Source organism: Chlamydotis macqueenii, chromosome 15 (genome assembly GCF_036417535.1).
Source record: "Chlamydotis macqueenii isolate bChlMac1 chromosome 15, bChlMac1.mat, whole genome shotgun sequence".
NCBI lineage: Eukaryota > Metazoa > Chordata > Aves > Otidiformes > Otididae > Chlamydotis > Chlamydotis macqueenii.
This window is the reverse complement of record NC_141570.1, coordinates 18,155,683-18,178,507: the sequence shown is the minus strand read 5'-3', so window position 1 is coordinate 18,178,507 and position 22,825 is coordinate 18,155,683. Positions and strand designations below refer to the sequence as shown.

The window sequence follows — 22,825 nt, the reverse complement described above, 5'->3', positions numbered from 1 at the left end:
CTCTGTTATTGTTAGCACTTAACAATCATGTCATTCAACACAGTATTTGTTTGGTAAATAAAGTTTCATCTATTCTGCCCTTAAATTAAGTATCAGGGTATTTCCCCTACAGTCACCTTATTTAGCCATTTCACATGAAACACACAGATATCAACAGTATTAACCGTACTACAGAATACATCTGCTGAACAATTCATTATACATCCTGAAAGCAAGTAATACCTTTAAGACTTAATTGTTTGCAGGTATTCGCTTACCTTATCTTGATTTACTAATGAATACACATAGAGGGGAAGAAAGAGCCTATTAAGTAGGTGGTCTGTCAGCACATCATTTAAAAATTCACAATTAATGATAAGAATATCATTAAGGTAATGTAAATGATCAAGATGTTCTGCTACCAAGTCACCCAGTTTGCCCCTGTTTCTGTGCCTGAAAAAGAGAACAGAAAGAAAAAGTCTCAGATATAAGCAATTAACAAAGTCTTAAAAACTTTGGGAAAGAATTAATGGGCATCCCTTTCACAGATCACCTTGTGCAGTCACCTGCCTGAAGATGTTTTCAGTCAAGTCAACTAATGCAGCTAGCAAATAGTACTCAGGCTTGTATGTGCTTTAAGACAAACATATCAAGTTTTTCCCCAAGTTTTCAGAAGCAATGTTTTTACAAAGCTTGCTATTCACTGCCAGAGTCTTTTCACAAGCCAATGACAAAAAATGGTAAGATTTGTTTCCAAAAAATAAAACAATAAGTCTACATTGTATTTAATGTCTACCTCTTCACTCTAAGAAAGGAAAAAAATAGCTGCTGATTCTAAGGTGGCAGTGGGATGGTAAACTGAGAACAACCTGAAACAACAAAAATATTTCTGTAGTCAATAGTGGAGCATTACATAGGAATTTCAGGTCTGACAGTTCACATATTAAATAAAGTTCACCTTTCCTGTTTAAATATTTTTCCCTATAATCTTTTCAGAAAGCTGTTCTATTGCAATGATACACAGAAAAGGAACACTAAAAAACCAAAGTTAATAAGATTGAGAAGCATAAGTATCTTTTGTGTCTTCTGGATATCTACTAAATTTAGCAAAATTAAAACAAAGACGAAGAAAAAGCACGTTACCAAACACTAATTACTTGTTTGGATATTAGCACAGACAGGGCACACAGGATTAACCACTATGAATTCAAAGAATCACTAAAGAACTTTGCGAGAATGAAAACCTTAATTGTCTTACTCTTCATCAGTCTGCACGCAGTTATCCAGTTCTATCACATGGCTTCCAATAAACCAAACGAGGTTGGAGAAATAAGGGACAGCAGTTTTATCTCTAATGTAATGCAGCATAGGTTGGTTGTCCACTGGAGAGAAATTGTTAAAAAGAAAAATCAGTTGCCAATTCTTAAAAATTAATTTTTAAGAAATACAAAGTGTCTTCTGAATTTTTATTACATGCTAGGTTTTCATATGAGTATATACCTGACATGATCGTATGCATGAAATGGACATCTACAAAAGTGTTACATCAATTCTTAATCGGCTTGAATGAGCCCAATATTGATATATTTATATAATTCTGAAGACAAACAAATCTAGTGGCATTCAGAAAGTTTTTTTAGCACATTCTTTCATAAAAAGAGAAAAAAGCATAAGATAAAGCAGTAATGCTGAAAGTCAAGCTAGTCAGACTTACATGACACTGCATTAAGGAACACAGGAATCATCAGTGAAGGAAGGGCAAAAGAAAGACAACGGTTAACAGGATTAGGAACTGGGATAGTGGCATCTTCCAAAAGGGTTTAAAAAGCTAAAGCACAAAGCATCTAAACTAAAAGATAACAGGGTAGGTGTTAGAGCAGAACATATGCAAATAGATAGTCAGAGAATTATGAAACCTGAACTTTTGAGCTGGGTTTTTTCAGCTCTAACCTTTATATCCCTACAACATTCAATGAAAATTTTAGACAAGTACACTTTTTTACCATAAAAATATTTAGTTACATAAATATATAACAAATAGGATATGGAACCTATACTTTGCTGTTTCTGTGAGCTCATATTTAGGCTTACAGCTCCTCGAAGTAGAAAGCAAGTATCAAGTGCCCATTTCTCAACATACAAAATAAAGACATTTTGTCCCTTGCAGCCAACACTATAAAGAATCTATTTGTTATGCAAGCTATCCAGTTATTTGAAAATTGTTTATCGTTTCAAAAAAGATCCTATATTCTGCTATGATGAAGACTGTCATCAAATCACTACTTCTCTTAATTGATAGGAAGTTGTCGAAATTAAAAACGTATTTTAATTTAAAATGGATTATAGAATAAGAAGCCCTGTCTGAACATATTCCAGAATACATACTACACTGATTTCAGAGGTAGAGGTTCTAAATACACACCAATTTTTCTACAAATCATTTGAATATTTTCAGTCTATTACAGATTTTATAGACCCAAAGAAAAATTGAGTGGGAAGCAACTTTTGGACATTGTCTAGTCCAAATTCATTCTCAAAGCAGCGCTAACTTCAAAGCTCAACCACGTTGCTACGGGCCTTGTTGAGTTTGGAAGATCTCAAACAATATAGAATCCTCAGTTTCTCCAGAATACTTGCTGGAGAGCTTAACTGTTCTCACAGAGAAGTTGGTTGTGGTTTATTTTTTTTTCCCCTTATGCCCTACTGGAATGTCCAGTACAGGAATTTGCAACTGCAGCCTCCTGGGAATGGTCTAGCTCTGTCTTCTTTATATTGGAGAGGCTGCAGCACCTAGGAGCTCTACAAGCATATTCTAATGCACTTAATATCCAAAAGGAAGTGATATACCCAGCAAGGTTACTGCTTCATAGGTTATAAAGCTCAAATTCATAAGTAAAAAATACTTGATATTCTTAAAAGCACTTTGTTTTGGTTTTTGTTTGTTTGTTCATTTGGGTTTTTAAATACAATAACATTCTGATCACTGTTGGAAGGGAAGCTAAAGTTCCTTGTGTATACTTAATACTCTTTTAGGTTTTTTAAACCAGTTTTATCTGTGAGGAAACAGTACTATTTACGAGTACATATTGCAGATTTGGGGCTCTGTTTCATAAAAAACAAAATGTGTATCTGAAGCATGTCAACATCCTAAGCTTTTCAATTTCATGAAATAAACAGAAAAGTCTTAAATACAAATAACTGAAAATTAAACTACAATGAAACAAGCATTTTGTACGCATGCCTTTTTTAATATATAAAAACCATACCTTTGTAGACATTTAAAGTTATGGTCCTAACAGCAATCCTGACCATGCTTTCCGGGTGGTTAAAAAATTTAATAGCTTCAGTGTACAAAGCAAAGTCATTAGTGTGCTGTAACAAGAGAAAATAAAGCATTATGAACTAACCAAAACATGTACACAATATTTGTTGAGATTCTGTATGAAAAAATGTTTTCCATGTATTACTCTGATATTTTCACCTTCTACTTAAGTGATTGAAATGATTTTACAATGCACAGGCTGCTGCATTTGTGGCTCTGTATTAAAATAAACTGCTTTTGAGTGGCAGAGCATGGTAACGCTGTACATATTCAGTGCTTCAATGCCCTCTTCTGGCAAAAAGTTGAACGGAGAGAGAAAAAAAAAAACACATTTCGACTTTGGCCTTTGACTACTCGGGCTTTTTAGACTTTGACTAAGCCTCTTAGAACCAAATGGTGCAACAGGAAAGATCCTGTTCACAAAAACACAAGATAACAAGGCATAAACAAGTTGAATTCTCAGGGAAGTAGACTTCAGAACTACTGGAACAGTCCAATGTAACACTAACTTCCAGATTCTGACTTTATTATAGCTGTATGAGGACAAAACTTTCCTTATCATGCTTTTGCAGAGATCCCCATAAATGAATTCTCAATCACTGATATTACCATTATAAAAATAAATGCAGGACACGCTGAGAGAAGGGACTAAATAGTATATGTCCCAGATTGCTATCAATTTCTAATTAAAGTCCTCTTATTGTTATACTGCAACTCTTTCTTCACTTACCTCATTATAAAAGAAGTGTACAGTATGATTGTTCAGTTTCAGGGAAAGAGTTTTCAAAAATGATATGTAATATGCCATGATCTCCTCATCAGAAAAGTCAAATTTGTGGACAATAATAGAATTTACATAGTTATTAGAGAGGAGGTAGTCTGAAAAATAAGACACATTACACAGGTTAACCAAAAGGAAAAAAACCTTTTGCTAACTAGCTGCATTTAAAGTACCAGCTAGCAACAAACTACTTGATGCTTTAAGATCCCAGTTTTTAGCCAGACAACTCAAGTGATGGCTTCAAGTGGTAATATAAAGAAATTGTTCCCTACAAAGTTGTTTGCTCCCAAGAACAAGACAACTGAGAATACACTTCACCTTCCTCAACTTACGCAAGTTTTGCAGCTAATAATTAACACTTCAAACAACTCTTCCTCCCAAAGTCACAAACTCTCAAAGTCTTGTATATTACTTTCTCTTCATGATAGTTGTGGAGTACATTAAATATTAACTCTCTGTCCTTTTTATATGTTTCTAAAAATCTTGAAGTAAACACAAGTGGCTGGATGCCAGCCCCAATGATGTCAGAACAGTTCCAGTACAAACTGAACCACAGAGTTCCACCACATAATCTGTGGCAGCAAGGCAAACATTTTGGACCATAACTGATTTGCTGACTTAAAGAATCCCTTGAAATACACAAAATAAGTGTTTCAGTAGTACCAAACAACTACTTTTGTACTACTGAAAATTTGCATTAAAAGCTATTTTGAAATAAAATTAAACTGCATTTTCAGCAGTGTTCAGTTAAAAAGATTTTTAGGAATTCTGCGAAGGGGCACTAGAACTAAATTTCATCAAATGAAAGGGAATTCAATCATATCTTGATCACTTAACCCTAAATAGTTTTAAAGTGAGCCCTTACACAGCGATGTTTCATGACTGATGTTCTCAAAAAGGATGTTCAGGGTCTGCAGAAGCTGTACACACACGTAACGACCAGACTTCTGACGCAAGATGTTCAAGAAGAAAACAAACATATTCTTCTCCAAGAAAAAGCTGAAATAAAAGAGACGTCATTAAGTCAGTTGCCATATTTAACAGGAACATAATTTTACTAGGATCAGGGACAATTCTAGGCAAGTTTGACAAACAGCATGTTTTATATTTATAAAGAATTATTTTGCAAAGTTTTATTTGTATAACAAAAGAATATCTTCCAAAAACCTTAAACACTAACAAGGGCACATAAACACTCAAATTGTGCAGAAAAGGGATGTCAAGTAATCAGAGGCTTTACAATTTTATTTTTAGTGTATTCAATTTATCATGTAGCTTCCCTACCTTGCATAATAAGGTTAGGTTTGTTCACTTGCCCCTTTTAAGCTAACACATCTTTTTATCTCGAACACTGTAGACCTTATTTTTGATCCACTTAAATCTTTTTTTTCCACACCAGAAGCAAGTATTTCATCTTTTATTGTGTAATTCAAACAGACGTGAATGCTTGCAGTGTCTTTAAACAAGAAATGCATGCAATTTAAAATTAACAGCGTGGACTCTTTCCTACCAGGACATCACAAACACATACCTATGATTTTTTTTTTTTTTTACATTAACTGCAGTGAAAACTTCTCATTCCTAAAATTCTTCCAAGCAGAGAAGACAGTGAGGAGCATGATGGAGTTACAATATGAATAACTAGAATAAGTTAATTTTCTTAGTTCACAACATAACCCAATGATCTTGAAATAATCTTGTAAAAACAAAACCAACCACTCCTTAAATAAATAATTTAATTAATATTAAATTAAATATTAAATATTTAATTAATAATTTAATAACACCAAACACCTTAGCTGTACTTATCTCAATCACAAATTGCCTTTATAAAAGAGCAAGTGCCTTGAAGCAACAGGCATTAACAGTCAAATTTGCAACTGTGAATATTTGAAGTTCATTTTCCTATCATGCCATTTTATGAGGATTAAAATAACACCTGGACAAAAACTCTAAATATTATAGCTAGAACAAGAGATCCTATATATAGTATGTAGTATCTTATATAAACTGAAGCAAACACATTAAAGTCATATGATATTAATAGGTGCACTGATAAGACTGGGCCCTAAAATAAGTTAGATTTTGTATATATATCAAAGATTTGAGAGTAAAACAAAAGCAGGACATTAAAGGGGCTCTGGACTTGGAACACTTCTGTTAACAGATGCAAATTCTCAGCTTCTTTGTATGAATCCTGCTTACATGTCTACTACAAAACATAGCTTTCTACCTACAGTCATGAAACAAAGTCTTGGAGAGTTAACCTTTTGAACTAGACCTCTATGTAACTCCAATCATTCTTCAAAAAGAAAACCAGAGTCAAAGTTGCTTAGAAGTACTTACTCAAACACTGAGCTGTCATTCTGATCCCCCCATATGAGGATCTCTGTTATAGAACGAATCGTCTCTACCAGCAGGTTGCGGTTGTGATCTGTTACTGTTGTATTTTTAGTCAAAACATGATACATGTACCTAAAAGAAAAAAAATATACAAGTAATATGCTATCCAGCCACTTCCGCATGCATCATGTTCATCTTTAGTCGCTCTTAACTTAAGTAGACACACTCACTTTGTCTAATCATCGTACCATCGTAAAATCCTAACATTTCTTTTTAATACTGATGCAGGGAGAAAAGTAGTTGTTAAACAGAACATGTGACAAAACCCAAATCTGTAACTAGTCAGGTGAGTTACGAATGCTTATACATAGATTAACATAGGACTAGAAATTGCATAACATTTGTCCCATGGTGCTTCCTATGGCAACATAGTGAATTTCATTGGAAGTATGCTGAAGTCCAAGGAGTGTTGAGCAAGAAAAAGGAGAAACAGAAAAATCAGGTAAGCATACCGTAGCTGATATGGAAAAGGGTAGTTCTGGAAAGAGGCATATGTAGATCTAACCAGAAAAGCTAGATCTCTTCTCTTGACTGCAGAGACACTTTACAGACTCACACCAATTTGATGGCTAATAATCAGGACTGTCAAAGACTATTCATTTATCTTGGCAAAGCTTAATCATCAAGTCTCTGGCCCTTCAAGCATAGAAATGCTTATCAGAAAAGTGGCAAATTCCAGCTTTACCATCTCAAAGCGCAAGGTTTTAAGGTTAACTAGCGAAGTGTAAAAAAAAAATACATTACTATATTACAACAAGTGACACTAAGAAACCTAATCACTGCACAGGGCAAACATGCAGCTGGAGAGTAAAATGCCATTTAACTGAACAAACATATCAGGCTGTTCCAACTATTTATCAGACTTATGAAGACAAAACAAGCTATTACCTAGTTGCAGAACCTTTTTCATGCTTGAATTCAATTTAAAAAAAAAAAGTTTGATCATATTTGCAGTTTACTTAAACTGCAAAATTTGGTTTGGGGAATCTTCTTCACTACTGAGCTGCCACCCAGTTGGCCAGAGCTTCCGAGGACTTGTTGCAAGACAGAGTCCGTTCTCCTAAGCCAGGCAGGAAGCAGAAGCTATTTCAGGTAAGTTTATTATGCTGTTATGGTAAAACAGTATATGCTTGTTATCGTGATATTGCTTAATCATCAAATAATGATTTTAGCGTGTTGAGAACTGCACAAGGACACCAAGAGGTAAAAAGCTCTCAGAAGTTCACAGTTTTAACAAACTTGATATACCGCATGCTCTCTGTGCTCCCCCTCAAGATCAGCAAGGCGATAAAGCCTACATCATATTAAGGTTCATCTACCAGACAGCAGAAGAAAGAGGAAGAGAAAGGGAAGAGATGGCAGGAGGGTGAAAAAGATTAGCTTTCCATACTCTTTCTTTTCAGTAAAAAAATCTTCCCTCCCTCTTCATGCTGTTTTCTCCCCCCTCATAAATCAGTACTAATTTTCCAAATCCAAATGAGAAATCATTCCAGGAAAAGTTGATTCATAGCTGTCTCCTGCAGTCATAACCGCCTGATCATGTGCCGTACTGAAACAGAAGTCACTGAACAGCAAGTCAAAGAGCACCTGCAAATTCTCTTCAACTAATCCAAGGATCATGGTTCAAGATGCCTTCTCTGGAGGCTGACAGTGTGAAGGCTCACAGTGTGACGGCTCACAGTGACAATGTGAGAGTTTAAGCCTGACCACCTACGAGAATTCCCAAGGCTTTCTAAAACAGCACATGCCACACAAGCGCTGCAAAAACGTCCCATTATAACACTATACGTATTATCAGGACAGTGAATCAAAAGACAGAGCAAAAACTAAGTGACTCTGAACATGTGTCAATTAGTGGCACAGCTGAAGACAGAAGGCAATTAAATTAGAACAGTTCTTTCCACAGCAATCTGTATAGCAAGTATTTTTCCTGAGAGAATTAATTTCAAACGAGTAATTAACACTACAGTACTTCACATATTTTAGCCCATTTATTTGAAGTCATATATAAATTACTGCATCTATGAACATGCGTTTCTCATTAATAAGTTAAATTATGCAAACTTGGGAATCAAGTTTACTCCAACAGCAGAACTCTGGGAATGGGAAGCTGTTCTCTGAAACATAAGTCAGAAGCACTCAGGCAGCATACAGAACTGTTTCATAGCCTCTCTAGACTGCAATTCAGTAAGGTACTAGAAAATAGGATTAAATTGTAACTGTTTTCTCTAGACCAAGAGATTGTATCAAAGCACTTAATACAAACAGCTTCACAAATTTCCTTTAGCCAATCCATTCTACAGCATGTCTGCAGAAAGACTAAATAGTAAAATTTCAAAAGCAAGCCTCAAACAAATTGCATTAACGCTGATGGGAAAGGGAGTTCCAGATCCAACGTTTACTGACAAAAAGCAGTAACTCTCTCAGGATTACTAAACAGGTGTATTGCTTACAATTTAGACTAAACTCTACCTTATGCATGTTAAAGAATAAGAATAGTCCCATAAGGATAGCGTGGGCTAATTTCACTTTGGTAACACAGCATAATATACCTTTTATAGGCTAAAATAACCCATGATAGCAAGGCTGGTGCATTCTCAACCCATTCACAAGGAACACAACATGGGTTTTTGATGAGTTGAAAAGATGAGAACGCAGACAGCTCACAAGATGATAAGCTTATAAAGACTAAATTTATTTCATGACCCCAAAATGAAGGTTCTTTGCTCTTTTTCCTTCTGTTGCTTTACCCACCTCACTGCTACCTTAGAAAAGCCTTAAATTTTACTTGGACAGTTGGTAGTTGCCTTTGCTGTTGACATCTAGCTAGAAATTGAAATTCATGCAGACTAGCTAAACAAACAATTAAAATATACATAGTCTAAACAGATCAAAGGTCTTGGCTGTTCTTTACATACCACCATTTTAGATTTCTTTTTTAAAGTAAACATATGCAAAAAAAAAGCAAACAAACCAAAGCTAGTATTTTAGGAGAGAAACATATAGTTCAGTTCTCAGATAACAAGTCAAGCACAAGGCACAACACTTGCAGCCTAATTCCCTTTTGCTGCAAATCAAACAAGATATCACTTTTCTACCCTCTGTGGCCCCAAGAACATACGATCGTTTTTCTTGCCTGAAAGATTCTAACATCCTAACATCTAACATCCTGAAGTCTCCCTCTTACCTCTTTCTAAACTTAAACTAAATTTCTTCAAACTTCATCATGCATCAGCATTCTTGCTCTATCTTCAGGTGTAATACCAAAACCAGATAGATCTAAAGTTTCACTAGCCCTGAGTAGTACCCAATGCCTACTCCTTGTACATTAAACAGAACATTCCTATTTTTTTATCTGAGCACGACTTTTCCCTTTTCTCGCAATGCCAGGTCATGTTGACTTACTAGTCCGACCTACCATGCTTTCAAAATTACTTTCTGCAGTGCTACTGCCTCATCAGTTTTGCATTTATGGACTTGATTTCCCTGCCTTTGGTAAAAAGTCATGCCCTTCAATTAGTCTGGCTGGTTTTGAACATTTTTCCAGTTTAGAGAGAAGAACCAGAATCTATAAGTCATCTTGATAAAGTAATTGCAAAATCTAAATTTGTATAAGTGCACCCTGCTCATTATTGTCAGACTCCATTCACATCCTCCTTGTAATCTGACTAATCGTTGAAAACTACCAGCTACTTATTTCTCAATGAGCTATGTATTCACAGCTCTTTCATTTAGGAAATGCCTCCCCTCTTAATAACCTTTTTTAGTTCACTAGAAAGAAAAACTACAACAGTGGACCTAATTTTTCTTGCAGTAGCAAGAAAACTAAATGCTCTGTCCCTTAAAATGGAACAGAGAATTTAATTTTTTTTTTTTATCCCTTGCCATCCTTCCAACTCTCCAGTGGCAGAGCTAGAAAAAAAAAACTACTCCACCTTCTGCAGTCAGCGGTAACGCAAGGATATCACACTGGACACTAACGTTACAGTTCTCAAGCTCAACGGCCGAACTTCTGCACCAGCTGCTGAGCCCTCTAACCAGGGTACATTCCCTGGACCTGCAAAACCACCATCGTGGCTACCGTGAACCACCGCTGACTACCACGATAGCCGCCCCCCCCTCCAAGGTCTATCACTGTTTACAGGCTGGGACCAGGCTCCTCACTTCCTCCTCTTGGCCACTACCAGGAAACAATTAAAGATCTCCCTCGAGAGGAATGTGGTACTTCTTGTATTTATCATCTGTTACGCTCTACTCCACTCAACGAGCATGAGACATTATTAAAAACCGAACGAACGCGTATCGCAGCCATGAGTGTGACACGACATCACGGAACTGCGTCTGCCCTGAAGACGCTCTGGGACGAAGAGGCAGAAACGGGACCGATTTCCGTGAGAAAGGCACCAACCCACAGCGCACAGGGAGCCTCCCTGCCCGCCGCTGTATTGCCCGGGGGGCTCTCGGCTCGGGGGAGCTGCGCCAAACGCACAGGCGAGGAGTGAGACAGCGAGCGGGGCGCGCCGGCTGCCGCGCCGCCTCACCCCCTCCCCTCCGGGACGCCTCCGAGCCGCCCCGGCCCCGCTCCGCAGCCTCTCCGAGGGAAAACCCTGCCCCGAGCAGCTCCCCAGACGGACCCGCCCGCCTCCCGCGCCGGCTCGTACCCTCCAAGTCCCCTCACAAGCGGGCAGAGACGACCGCAGCACGGCTCCTCCCGCCCGCCTCCCCTCACAGCTGCCCCGAGCCCGCGGCCGGCTCCGCGCTCACTTCAGGTGGTCCAAGGAGTGGATGCTGCGGGAGGCCTTCCCGTGCCCGCCGCCCACCCAGCTGCGGGAGCGGCCGAACATGCTGGCGGCAAAGAGCAGCTACGGCCTGCGGGGCTCTAGGGCTTCATAACCGGGCGGGCGAGGGGCGAGCGGAGACCGGCAAGCAGCCCCGCCAGCAGCAAACACCGGCGCACACAAGCGCCAGAGCGCATGCGCGGGCAGGGAACGCTGGGAAGAGCAGACCCGCGCCCCGCCCCGGCAGCGCCGCGCGGACTGCAAGTCCCAGCAGGCACCGGGGCGGGGCCGCTGTCCGTCACCCGCGCGGGGAGGAGCAAGGGGGCGCGAGCACCCGTTAGGCTCCCGCCTTTCCCCCGCAGGCCCGGGCCTCGCGCGTCACGGGGCCCCCGGGTTGGGACGGCATCCGCCACGAAAACGGGAGAGTCCGCAGGGAGCCCGGGGTTTTCTCCTTTCCCGTCAGGATTTCCACAGAAAGCAGACACGCGTGCCCTAAGCCGTACAGACATTGTAATTTGAGATAAAATTTGGCCCCTGGCGTTCCTGGGCCACCTTCCGTAACGAACGGAGGCAGCTGCGGAGGGGTCAGCGCTGACCGGAGAACAGGGTGCTGCAGGACGCAGCGACGGAAATCCAGCCGCTGACGCTCCTCTTGCCGGGGTTCTTCCAGTAAGGATTGCACACTGAGGTTAAAAACTAACTTAATTGAAGCAGAACAGAGAGAACAGGGCCATTAATGACTGTCCTGATCTGGTTTTAGATTTTTTTTTCTGTAACTGGATAAAGAAACTAAATTAAGTAAAAGCTGAAGGGTTTGTCAGCCGGCGCCAAAACCCCCAAGTTTACAATCACGCCTTTGATTACACTTCGGTACAGGTGAAACCTTGGTCGGCAAAGAACCGCGCCCAGGGAAGGGAACAGGGGCGCGGGCCGCAGGGCTGCTGCAGGCGGGCCTCGTTCAGCAACGCGGGAACGCAAAACCGCGGCCAGGGGCAACGACACTGCTCGGGGCAGGCGGGGAGCGGGGCGGCGAGAGTCGGGCGCCGCCAGACGCCTCCTTTCCCCTCTGGCCCGCGGCGGCCAGCACCCGAGCAGGCGGAGCGGGACCCGGCCGCCGGTGACCGCGGCGGAGGCGGCGGCGCCCGTCACGGCCGCTCCAGGCCAACCAGCAGCGCCGGGGGCGGGCGGTGACCGCGAGGGGACACGGCGCGGGTCAACAGCCGCGGCGAGGGGGCGGGCGGCAGGGGTGCTGCCGCGCAGGCCGGGGCTGGCGGGCTGGCTGACGGCGGCAGGTGCTCCGCGCCCACCGCGACAACGCGCCTGCCGGCTCTTTCCGCAAAGTTTGCGGGCGGGAGGAGGAGGGGAGCCGCGGCGGGACTGCAGCAGCCGGGCTGGAAATGCCCCTGAGGAGCCTCCTGCCGACGGCGGGGCTGCGGCAGCGCCGCTGAGTCCCGCGCTGGCCGCCCGCCTGCCGAGGAGCCTCTTTATCCGGGGGAAGGAAGGGACCCAGCCGGCCGCGCTGCGGCTGAGCCGCCTCCCCGCCCCTGCGGGGCTCGCCTCTCCCCGTGCTCCGGATCCGGCTCCGTCGCGGGGATTTTGCCCTTTCCTGCCTGCGGGGCTGCGGAGTGCGGTCCTGCCCGCCCCGCTCGCGGCTCCGCACCCGCCCCCCCGCACCGGCCGGGCGGTCGGTGCCAGCTGCGGCGCCCGTGTCTCCGCCGCCGGATCCCGTCGCAGCCCCGCACGGCTGCATGCCCGCCGCGGTCTCGGCACGGCTGGATTCGCTGGAGTCCTGGGCCTTCCATGCGCTGCTGGTGCTGCCCTATATGTTTTACGTGGGCTTGTTTTTTGTCAACGTGCTGATCCTGTACTATGCCTTCCTGATGGAGTACATCGTCCTCAATGTAGGCATCGTCTTCCTGCCCGAGGATATGGACCAGGCTCTGGTGGATCTGGGGGTGCTCTCCGACCCGGGCTCCGTGCTCTACGAGACGGACAGCGAGCTGGATGTCTTTGATGGGTACTTGGAGTGACGCCCCGGGGCGCTCCGAAGCGACTGCGGGCTGACGCCGCCCAGCGCGGGACTGGGGCCGGGTGTCCCGGTATGGCCGCAGCCCGGGGCCCGCCGCGGCCCCGGCGTGGCCTCGCTGCGTCTCGGCTCCTTCTGCGCAGCATCTTCCCCTCCAAATGCCGGCCCCCTCCTCCCCGCCTCGGTGCAGGGCGAGCGGGGGTGGGGGGGGGCGAGCCGGGGCCGGGCCGCGGAGGGCTCGCAAGGGAAGTAAGTCATTTCTTTGGGCTCGTCCTGGGCAGCGGGACGCTCCTTGTCCGTGCGGACCATCCCGCGGGCGCGGGGACAGGGCTGGGGACAGCGCGGGGCAGGGCGGGCAGCGGGCACTGCGCCGGGACGCGCACTGCCGCGACTGGCAGCGCGGCGAGCTCTGCGGGCCGGGGCCGGGCTGCCCGCGGGGCGCTGAGCGCTGCCCGGCACCGCCGCGCAGAGCCCGGGGCCGGTGGGGCCCAGCTCCGCCTCCGGTGCGGCGCCCCGTGGAGGCTGCCTGTCCCCAGGCGTGCGGGTCACGGTCTGAGCCGCTGCAGCCGTTATGCGAGGCGTTTACAGCTGGTCAACAGCTTTGCTGATGCGGTCTTGAAAGCAGCTCTGAATCGAGATGAACATCTAGGCTAACAGTTATTAAAATTCAGAGATCATACTCGAGCCAGAAATACATCTTAATCAGATGCCCTTTAAATCCTCTATCGTGGATAATCAGAAGCCTGCCCAGCTCACCATTCCTCCCATGTTAATTGTAGCAGGAGGGTCTGCTTGTTCAATTTATTGTTGTAGTTTTCCGCGATACTAAAACTGTGGAAATGTTACAAGGATTTAGCATTTTAAAACACTGAAATGCGACTGGGAAGAAAATTACTATTTCGAGCTAGGACTTTCTGTGCCAAATGTATGTTAATGAAAACATTCACAGTTTAAATTAAAATGTGTTAGCAAATCTGCCAGTAGAATTTTTAGCAAAATACTGTCTGTAAATTTGAAAACTGGTTCAGGATAGCTTTTGATTTTTCTATTTGAAATTATGGAAATAGAAAATTCTGTTGTAAGGTTACAAGCATAATCTTGGTGAACATACCATACAAATACAATTTAAAATCAAGCTATTTTAATCAGTCTTCTAATCTAAAAAAAAACAAACAAACCAACCTTTCCTGTAGTGCTGTCCTTCACACACGTTAAAACTATCTCCTAATTATTTCTATTCAGATTCCATATAAAGCAATAGTAGCTGATTTTGGACAATAGTTTTTAGAAGGGGAAAAGATGAAGTCTTTGGTGTTGGAGTAACATGGATTGCACAAGCACAGCTGAACAAAGCTTCGTCAGAGGCACATGGGAGCTTAACAAGTGTGTGGGGGGAACAGACCTTCGTTGCTACTGAAGAAATCCCACTGCATATAGTTACTGCAAATGAAAGTGGCCGTGCCAAATTTGGTAGTTCATCCCAAACAGCTGGATTAGAATCATTTATGCTAGACTAGAAGGTCTGGAGCAGAACTAAACTCCCCATAAAATACTGTCGGCTACTTTTGTGGCTGTCTACTCCTCTCTTTTCAGCTGGGCAAATAAAACATGTGCTTTGTATTCCAGGAAAGAAATTAATTAAAAATAATGGAAATTTAAGCAAAATCTTTGGTGCAAAAAGCCGTAGCCATTTTCTGCCCCAAAATACCTTTTCCCCAAACCCCAAATCTTATTACTCCAACATCATCTAATACAAGGATTTAAAAAAAAAAAAAAACAACTTTTTTTTTTTTTTTGCAGACTAGGATTTGTCATGATGAGTTGCATCTAGTTTTCAGGAAAACATAAGGAGAACAGCAGACATAATTTTCATCAGTGGATTTCTCCTGCTACATGAACACATAGTTTGATAGAGCATAGGGTTTGAGCACAGTTCTGTTCAGTGTAGATAAACGGGCTTCTTAAAATTTTCCTTCGTATTAATAGGATAAGCAGCTCTGCAAACTTCTTGATATTCTAACTATAAAACCATGTCACCTCCATACATACAAATCAGAATGCAGAATTCTTCACAAAGCTCAGAAGTAAGTCTCAGTCTATATCCACCTTGAGCTAATGGAGCTCTGCACAGGTACCAGCTCCAGCCTGGATCCTTTAATTTGGAAGTTGTCATGTTAGATGGTGGTTTCCACTGAGAATCAATTCACAAATCCCTAAAGTTAGATCAGTTATTAGAGAGCAAAACCTATACTGCTACTGTGCTTCATCTATTTATATATTTAATTATATTTATATAGAAGCAGAAGAGAGCCCTGATTTGGAGCTGAGTTTTCTGCTTTGGGAGCAGAAGCGAGGCACTGAAAGAGAAGGTATAAATCCCTTTGGTGCCTAACCTGCAGTGACCCGAATTCTGTACGAGTTTTAACCCACGCTCTCCATAGGGCTAGCAAGGTTGCCCACCTGCCCAGTTCACTTAGACCCAGAAATGCTGAGGGTTTACAAGACAATGCAGGAAGAATGGGTCTCGGTTTTACCAGCAGAGATGAAAAATACATAGGCATACTCTTTGCATTAAATATAAGAGGAGAGTGTTCTTCATGTGACTCACCAGTGATTACTGAGAACAACTAAAAAGCTATGATTAGCCTTAGCTGAAACCTTGCAGTGTGCTCCTTGCATTTAAAAAGCAATGCCTTGCACCCCGGAGGTGAGAGGCATGCATGACAGGGAAACAAAGGGGGGAAATCCCAAGAGGCAAATCTGCAAAATGTGGAAAGGCTAATTTAGATGTAAAAATAAAAGAGCATGTGGATCAGAAAAGCTAGTTCTCTCCTGCAGCAAACCTCTCACTTGAATAAACTCAACAGGAGCAAAATTCTGTCCATGTTTCTGAGCATAATTGGTGGCAGAGATTGAAGGTAGACAACTAAGTAGCTCAAAGAAGCTTCCTATCCTATTCAAATGGAGAAATCCATCTGTGTAAACAGAGCAGAATTGAGCTTGCTCATGCCATCTCCTGTTTTACTGTGAGCGTGCCAGGTTATTGTATTTGAAGGCCTGTGGAATAAGGTGATATGACTGTTCTCCTTGTACTTTCTCAAAATCAGATGTGACTGATCATGAAGTACTCTAATCAGAAAGAAAATGAGCAAAAGTAATCAATAATGAAAACTGAATAGAATATACTGGATTTATTTAATCTTTCAGTACAAGCATGACCTATATTTTTTCATCAAGGTGCATTATGATGAACATGTTCAGTGAGCAGAATCCAGCAGTCAAAAACTTGTGACTCAGCACTTCTGCTGAATGCCAGCATCTGAATCCTGAATCAAAGAAATAGCTTTACTTACTAGAACATCAATATAGTGCCAGTTAGAAAGGCAGACTCCGTGTCCACGAGAGACGGCATGGCCCAGTGCATAATGGAAATAAGCATGCTGGACTCCTTCCTGCATCTGCCACTGATGTCTTCCGTGAGCCTTATTCCCTTGTGCCTCTGTTCCATCTCTCTAGAACAGAGATGCCATGTAAAGGAACAGACCAGAGGAATGTCATCACTAGCACTGTCAGGATACACATAAACGCATCGGACTCCACCTCCTGACTTCTTCCTTTTCAGACTTTGAATCTTAATAGCAAGCCAAATGATCCGTTACTTATTTTACCTTGACGTTTTTCACTGTGCTTTTCCCTTATTTGTAGGAATCTCCAGGGGAAAAAAAAAGGTGGCTTGTTGACTGCATGATACAGATCAGTCAGCTATTTTATATGAGTTACAGTAACAACAGCATTAAGAGCAATAGGTGTGATTTTTAGCACTGTTTTGTATTCTTATATGTTATTAAAATTAATAGAAGTTAAGTGCTGAAACTCACCTGACAGCTCTGCTTTAAAGAGGCAGTTGTACTCTGACTCTCCTTAACAGGAATGCCATCCTAGATGGAAGGAAGCCAAAATCGTGGTTAACTGATGAACTGTCCATACAGACTCAGCCATGGACAGTCTGAAGTGAATTTTCTACCAAATGTGTTTGTTTATGTAATGCAAAGAGGAGAGACAGATTTAAAATTTTTTTTTCTAAAAGTTGCTGTTAATAACATGAATTAAAATGCATGGCATAGAAAATAAAGAAACATTCCATTTAGGACAGAAATAGGTCAGGCCTGAGTGTGTTAAAATGTGTTAAAAGCCCCAGCCACAAGTGATTTTGTTCTGTGGTTCTTCCCTACAAAACTGAAGCTGACTGTAATCAACTTGCTTTGATAGGTGCAGTTATCGGTTTTAAGCTGTCAAAGGAATTAAGAAACAAATCCAATTTAATTCTTCATGTTTGTTTCTTCTGGAGGAGGGACAAAGTAACACTGCAGTTTGGTTAGCAACTAGCAATCCTAAAATGGAGGAAAAGAGTAATTTGTTTAGAGATATTTAGTTAGCATATTTGGCGAGTCCAGCTCTTTGCATTTGTCTCCTCATAATGATTCGAGTTTATATGGAGTACAACTGTCCCAAAGAATTAAATAGTAGTGGCAAAGAATTAAAAGAAAAGAATAAAAAGAATTAAAGGAATTTAAAGAATTAAAAGAAATGGCTAACTCTTTCCATTTCTTCAGGGAAGCTCTCAAATTCTTTATTTTCCCAGCTGAGTTTTAGTACTTTGGCCACAAACTTGGGAAAAAATAGCTGAATAGTTTGAATGATGCTCTCTGAGGACACAATCATGTTTCTAATATGTAAAGAGGGTAAAGACCACTAATAGCAGCAGTATTTGGAAAATAACAGTATAATGGAAAATGATGGCGTGCACTGAATGATCTATTGCTGGGTAAACCTCTAGTTCAGTGAATAGACTGGTAGGTGATACACTCTTTGAAGGGCCAGAAAAAAGACCCAAGGCTTGCTCAGGCAGTAGAGCCCAAATAGGCCATGAGATGTGAGATGCTCTTGCAGAAAGTCAGGAAACAGCAGATAACGTCAGGATGTGAAACAGTCACCGTGTTTCCTTTGGTCCAGCCTAAATTGTGAAGAACAATAACTTCACAGACAAATTAACAAAAATATCATGACTGAGTTTCTTCTTCTAAAGTTACGCTATAATAGCCATACTGTTAAACGCTTACAGGTGTCTTGTAGGCTATTGGAAGACGATGGTTCAGAGATTTAAAACATATTTGCTACCTTTTCATTTTCCATTGTTTTTTGAAAATTTCTGTTAAAAATTAGGTTCACATGGAATTTGAAGGACAGATTTTTAATCAGCTGAATAGAAAGGCAAGACTGAATATCGTGGTCAATTGTATCATTCACGCCCCATTTAATATCTGCCACTACAAATTACAGTCTTGGAGCAGCAGCCCAACAGTAATATTTGAAACTTCTACTAGACAGCTTTATACTTTGCTTTGGAGGCCCAATACATTTTGTTGTGCTATTTTTAAGTCAGCCTAGAATCTGATCCACAACGCAGAATACTGACAATCTCCCTGAACTGTTTGCTGTAGATCAGAGTTTTTAGTTCAACTTGGAAAGCGATCAGATAAACATCAAAGGAGTAACTTGCAAGAGCTGCACTTTCCCCTTTTCTTAGTTTAAGAGACAGGATTTTGAGCGTATGATTCCTGTTAGCAGGGTACTGTAGCTGATAGACGTTTGACAGAAATACCTCACTGGACACAAACTTGCTTCTTGTTTCTGACCTAGCATCTACAGCAAGTGGCACGCAAGAACGTCACAATGAGTCAGACCACGGTCACCCAGCCCTGTGTTCTGCCTTTGGCAGGGGCAGGGGCTGCTCTCTGGGAGAGCACATGACCCTGACCAAAATCTGCCATCCGTTCTCTCTCATGTTGCTGCCCAGCCCTTTAGCAAATGTTTTCCAAACCTGCCACCTTTTGCCCACTCAATGTTACATAATATTTCTGGAGTTCCTTGCTATCAGTACAGCATCTGAGTACCGAAAAGAGCTTATTTTCTACAGTCTTGAAGATTTCTGTATTCACTCTCTTCTCTAGGTCACTAATGGTGATGTTGAATAAAAACTGGTCCCTGGTATACCCTGCTACTGACTTTCCTGCCAAGCTTTACTCTTTGCTTCCAGTCTTTTAACCTGCTTTCAATCCGTAGAAGAACCTTTCCCCCAGTACTGTGTCAACCTGTTTGCTTTTGGCTTTCTGTAATGCCCTTGTTAGTGATACCATATTCCTCAGTCTGTCCATGCTCATGCAGAATGCGTGACCACCGCGTTTAATTCTTCTTTCAGACTCCTTGTAGATTCTGTTACACCTTCTGCACCTGAAATGGTCTGTTACGGCTTTCCCCAGCTATGGCTTTGTACCACTAACTCCCTTCCCGTTATACAACTGGATTAGCACCTTTACTGGGTAGGGTCTCCTGCCTTTCTGTGCTGCTCAGGAGGCCTGTAATACCTGTACAAGGGGAAGGAGGAAAGAGCTGTCCTTCCAGAGACGTGCTCCACACAGCGCAGATGATCTCCAGGGCTGCAGGCAGCCAGGGGACTTGCTCTTGGTGTCTTGTCTTGCAGCTCTTCTTCAACACAGATTCATCCCCAATCATCCCCTCTCAGAGCTGCACCATTCTGCACGATATTAGTTGGTCATCTGTAAGATCACAAGCCCAAATGGACACAGTCTCCAGTGCCCAGCACCTTCATAATCCACAGCTCTGGTTCTACTTAAAGAAGGCTTCTCAGTCCTTGTGTTTACCTCTGATGATAGTAAAAATATCACCTCTTAATAGCTGTTGGATACTTTGACCCAATCGAGGCAAATTAGGTAAACAGGGATAAAGCAATATAACTAACTTAGTCTTGTCAGTAAGACCAAGAAGTTACACGAACATGTTATTTAACTGTGTAACTACTTACCAGTGGATCCAAAATGCTTTGAACAAAGTGACTCTAAAGGAAAAAAGAGAAAGTGTCCAAAATCAGTGGCCTCATCAAATGTAGGCAATATGTAATTAACACAATTATACAAAAAATGACAACAGTCTAATGAATAGTATCTGGTTAAGAAAACGTAGCCAGTTCAAAAAACAGTTTTAATAGGTAGGTCTAATGATATCAAACCTAGCATAAAATAGGCCGTCTCACTGTCTGGCACAGCTGGCTGTACTCTCTTAAGAGCAACCCTTACTAATTGGTGTGATGGCCTGTGGTTGACAGTTTGGTCTCGTACCCCTCACACTAGTATCTTCGTGCCTCTGCTGAAATTACACTAAGGACTAGCTCTGACATTAACAGAAACCGTTGCATTGATTTCTCTGAAACGTTGTTCAGGCCTTTACTTCTCAAATAATTATTATCCATAGTCACAAAGGGTTGTTTATTGTATTTTTTTTTAAGTCAATGGCATGGTGCTATACCTAACATTCACAGTGACTTCTCTGTTCATCTGAGGTCTAGAGGGTTACTCTGTATTTATGTGTTTTCTTTTAAACAGATTCATTAAACACCTGAAATGGATTATGGCCAGATTAATGGATCAAGTAATGGAAAGAAACTATACTCTGAAATGTAGAGATGAAAAGGACAAGGGGACAACAAGAAGAGCTGACATCAGACCTCGTCAGTTGTGACTTTTCGTCATGGTCATTGCCTCGTGAGTGTGTACTAACTGCAGTGATTCATGCAGCGTGCTGGGCTTCTATAGGTAATTCTGGGATGGACTGTATGAACAAGTAATATAAGCTATGTTCTATTATAACAGAACATCAAGACATTACTCAGATTTGATAAACTTTTGAATAAATACCATGTCACCCGAATGAACGCGCTCTGCATACTGCTTAAGCAAGGTTTACAGTCTCACATTGAAAACTCTACCAGCCAGTAGTTCAAAGACAGTGCTCTCTCAGGGGAAAATCCGCAGGAGTGACGGCAAGGAGGTTCTGTTCAGGGCAGTATTACGGCAAGAACTGTGCTAGTAAGATATTTTATTTAAACTGTGAGTTTTGAAATAGATTTGAGAGTAAATTTATATAAGTCAGGTGGATTCATTATCTAACACAAAATGCTTTGCAGATTGTTTAAGCTCATGTACAGATGTGAAAGCAATACAATAAAGACTGACCTTTTCCATGAAAACATAAGCAATCATTTGTTGTTGTTCTTTTTCAATTTGAGCAGAAAATAACTGAAATAAGCTTTCCAGAAAATAACTGAAATAAGCTTTCCAGGAAATTCCAGTTTTCCTACAAGTACCTGCAAGTAGTTCCATATTGTTGAGATGGCCAGCATGTAAGAAATCCTTCTCGTGAATAATGACTTAATAAATCAGACCTGAACTGAAACACCAGGAACTGTGCACTGTGGATGTGGGGGAACCCACATGTTATTGAGGGCAGGTATTGTACTGGTTTTGTCTTATATTTTTTAGGAAAGTCTTAATTTTCATAACTGTGCAGTTGTTAAGCCAAGTTGATGTACCAAGAACATTTCAGATAAAACAGAATTGAAAACATTTCTCCTGAACTCTCTCCATGCATTATGTCTGTCTTCTGCAGTCTGTGTCTCTGCCATCTGCTCCCAGCTTGGGCTTTCGGATCCAGACAGATGGTGTCGTGAGAGTCTCTTGACGGCCAGTATGAGGGACCAGAGAGTGACTGTTTAGGTCCCCCTTGAAACAATGACAAAGAAACTTGTATATCAAAATCCTTTTTCCTGATGCTGTCAGTGTGGTGCACTCAAATGGCATTTTTTCACTCCTAGTGCAGTAGAAATCAGCTCTCGGTCTCCAAAATTTTGTGCCCCAAATGCAATTTTCAGCTGTCATTGAACTAAGTAGCTTTTCTTCAAGATGGGTTCCATCAGATACAGTTTGGGGACTTAAAACCCTGACAAGTGCTTTGTTCCATACAATCCCTGGCCTGCAAATTCAGGGATGAAGTCACTGAGGACAAAGTATTCTAACACATACAGATACATTTAAGGAACTAAATCCCCATTTCGGCACCTATATAAAGAATAGCCAAGTTAAAAAACTTGTTAAGCTTGTGTTCACATGCCCACTTAGTACTAACGCAAGAAAGGCTGAATTTTGCTACTGAAGGCAAGCATTCCTGCTGCCTATGTGATGAGAAATTAATACTGTTCACAGAGATGCCTTACACTAATTTTTCAGGGTCGCCTGTGTGCCATTTTAAGAACATGGTTCAGTTGTTATTATAGGTACTTATTGCAGTATATACTAGTTTGTCATTTCCCTGCACTGGGTTTGTGCCACACGATGCACAGATCAAGCAATACAAATTCTGCCAAGTAATTCACACTGGAGATTCTGAATCTTAGATGAAGATTTCTGATTTCTCAGAACAGCTCAGCTTCATACATTTAAAGGATGGAGAGAGTACTCAGATAAAAGGGTCTGAATACCATCATAACACAAGTCTTAGCATTTTAACAAGGCTTCTTTGACAACAAAAGGAGCATGGGCATAAAGAGAGTAGCATTTTTCTCATCCTAAAGGTTTTTACAACACTGATTTGATCAGAACAGCTTTTTTTAGGGTAGGCAGTGA

General features: G+C 41.9%; 2 protein-coding genes and 1 long non-coding RNA gene across 11 annotated transcripts in view; 2 read left to right on the top strand and 1 right to left on the bottom strand.

The window, feature by feature from the left end:
* The window catches only part of CLEC16A (C-type lectin domain containing 16A), a 78,917-nt gene extending 67,491 nt beyond the window's left edge, over positions 1-11,426 (bottom strand). For 8 of the 9 annotated variants that reach the window (XM_086760123.1, XM_086760125.1, XM_086760126.1 and 5 more), the window contains exons 1-7: positions 11,250-11,426; positions 6,429-6,557; positions 4,948-5,081; positions 4,032-4,180; positions 3,246-3,351; positions 1,238-1,361; positions 258-432 (exon numbers count right to left, since the gene is read on the bottom strand). In XM_086760123.1, coding sequence (XP_086616249.1) covers positions 258-432; positions 1,238-1,361; positions 3,246-3,351; positions 4,032-4,180; positions 4,948-5,081; positions 6,429-6,557; positions 11,250-11,329 — 897 coding nt within the window. In that variant the 5' untranslated portion in view covers positions 11,330-11,426. Of the gene's footprint in view, positions 1-257; positions 433-1,237; positions 1,362-3,245; positions 3,352-4,031; positions 4,181-4,947; positions 5,082-6,428; positions 6,558-11,146 lie in introns of all 9 variants that reach the window. The other variant, XM_086760124.1, reaches the window with a different exon arrangement.
* Positions 11,427-11,587: 161 nt separating this feature from the next.
* Positions 11,588-12,111, top strand: LOC147598913 (uncharacterized). The gene is made up of 2 exons (XR_015260259.1): positions 11,588-11,706; positions 11,745-12,111. It is a non-coding gene; the product is annotated as an uncharacterized LOC147598913 (long non-coding RNA).
* Positions 12,112-12,529: 418 nt separating this feature from the next.
* Positions 12,530-21,398, top strand: DEXI (Dexi homolog). The gene is made up of 2 exons (XM_086759941.1): positions 12,530-13,538; positions 20,750-21,398. The coding sequence occupies exon 1, from the start codon at positions 13,012-13,014 to the stop codon at positions 13,291-13,293; it is 282 nt and encodes a 93-aa protein (XP_086616067.1). The 5' UTR covers positions 12,530-13,011; the 3' UTR covers positions 13,294-13,538; positions 20,750-21,398.
* The last annotated feature ends 1,427 nt before the right edge of the window (positions 21,399-22,825 follow it).

Coding starts and splice junctions, on each gene's coding strand:
- DEXI (XM_086759941.1), top strand. CDS start 13,012: ATGCCCGCCGCGGTCTCGGCACGGCTGGATTCGCTGGAGTCCTGGGCC.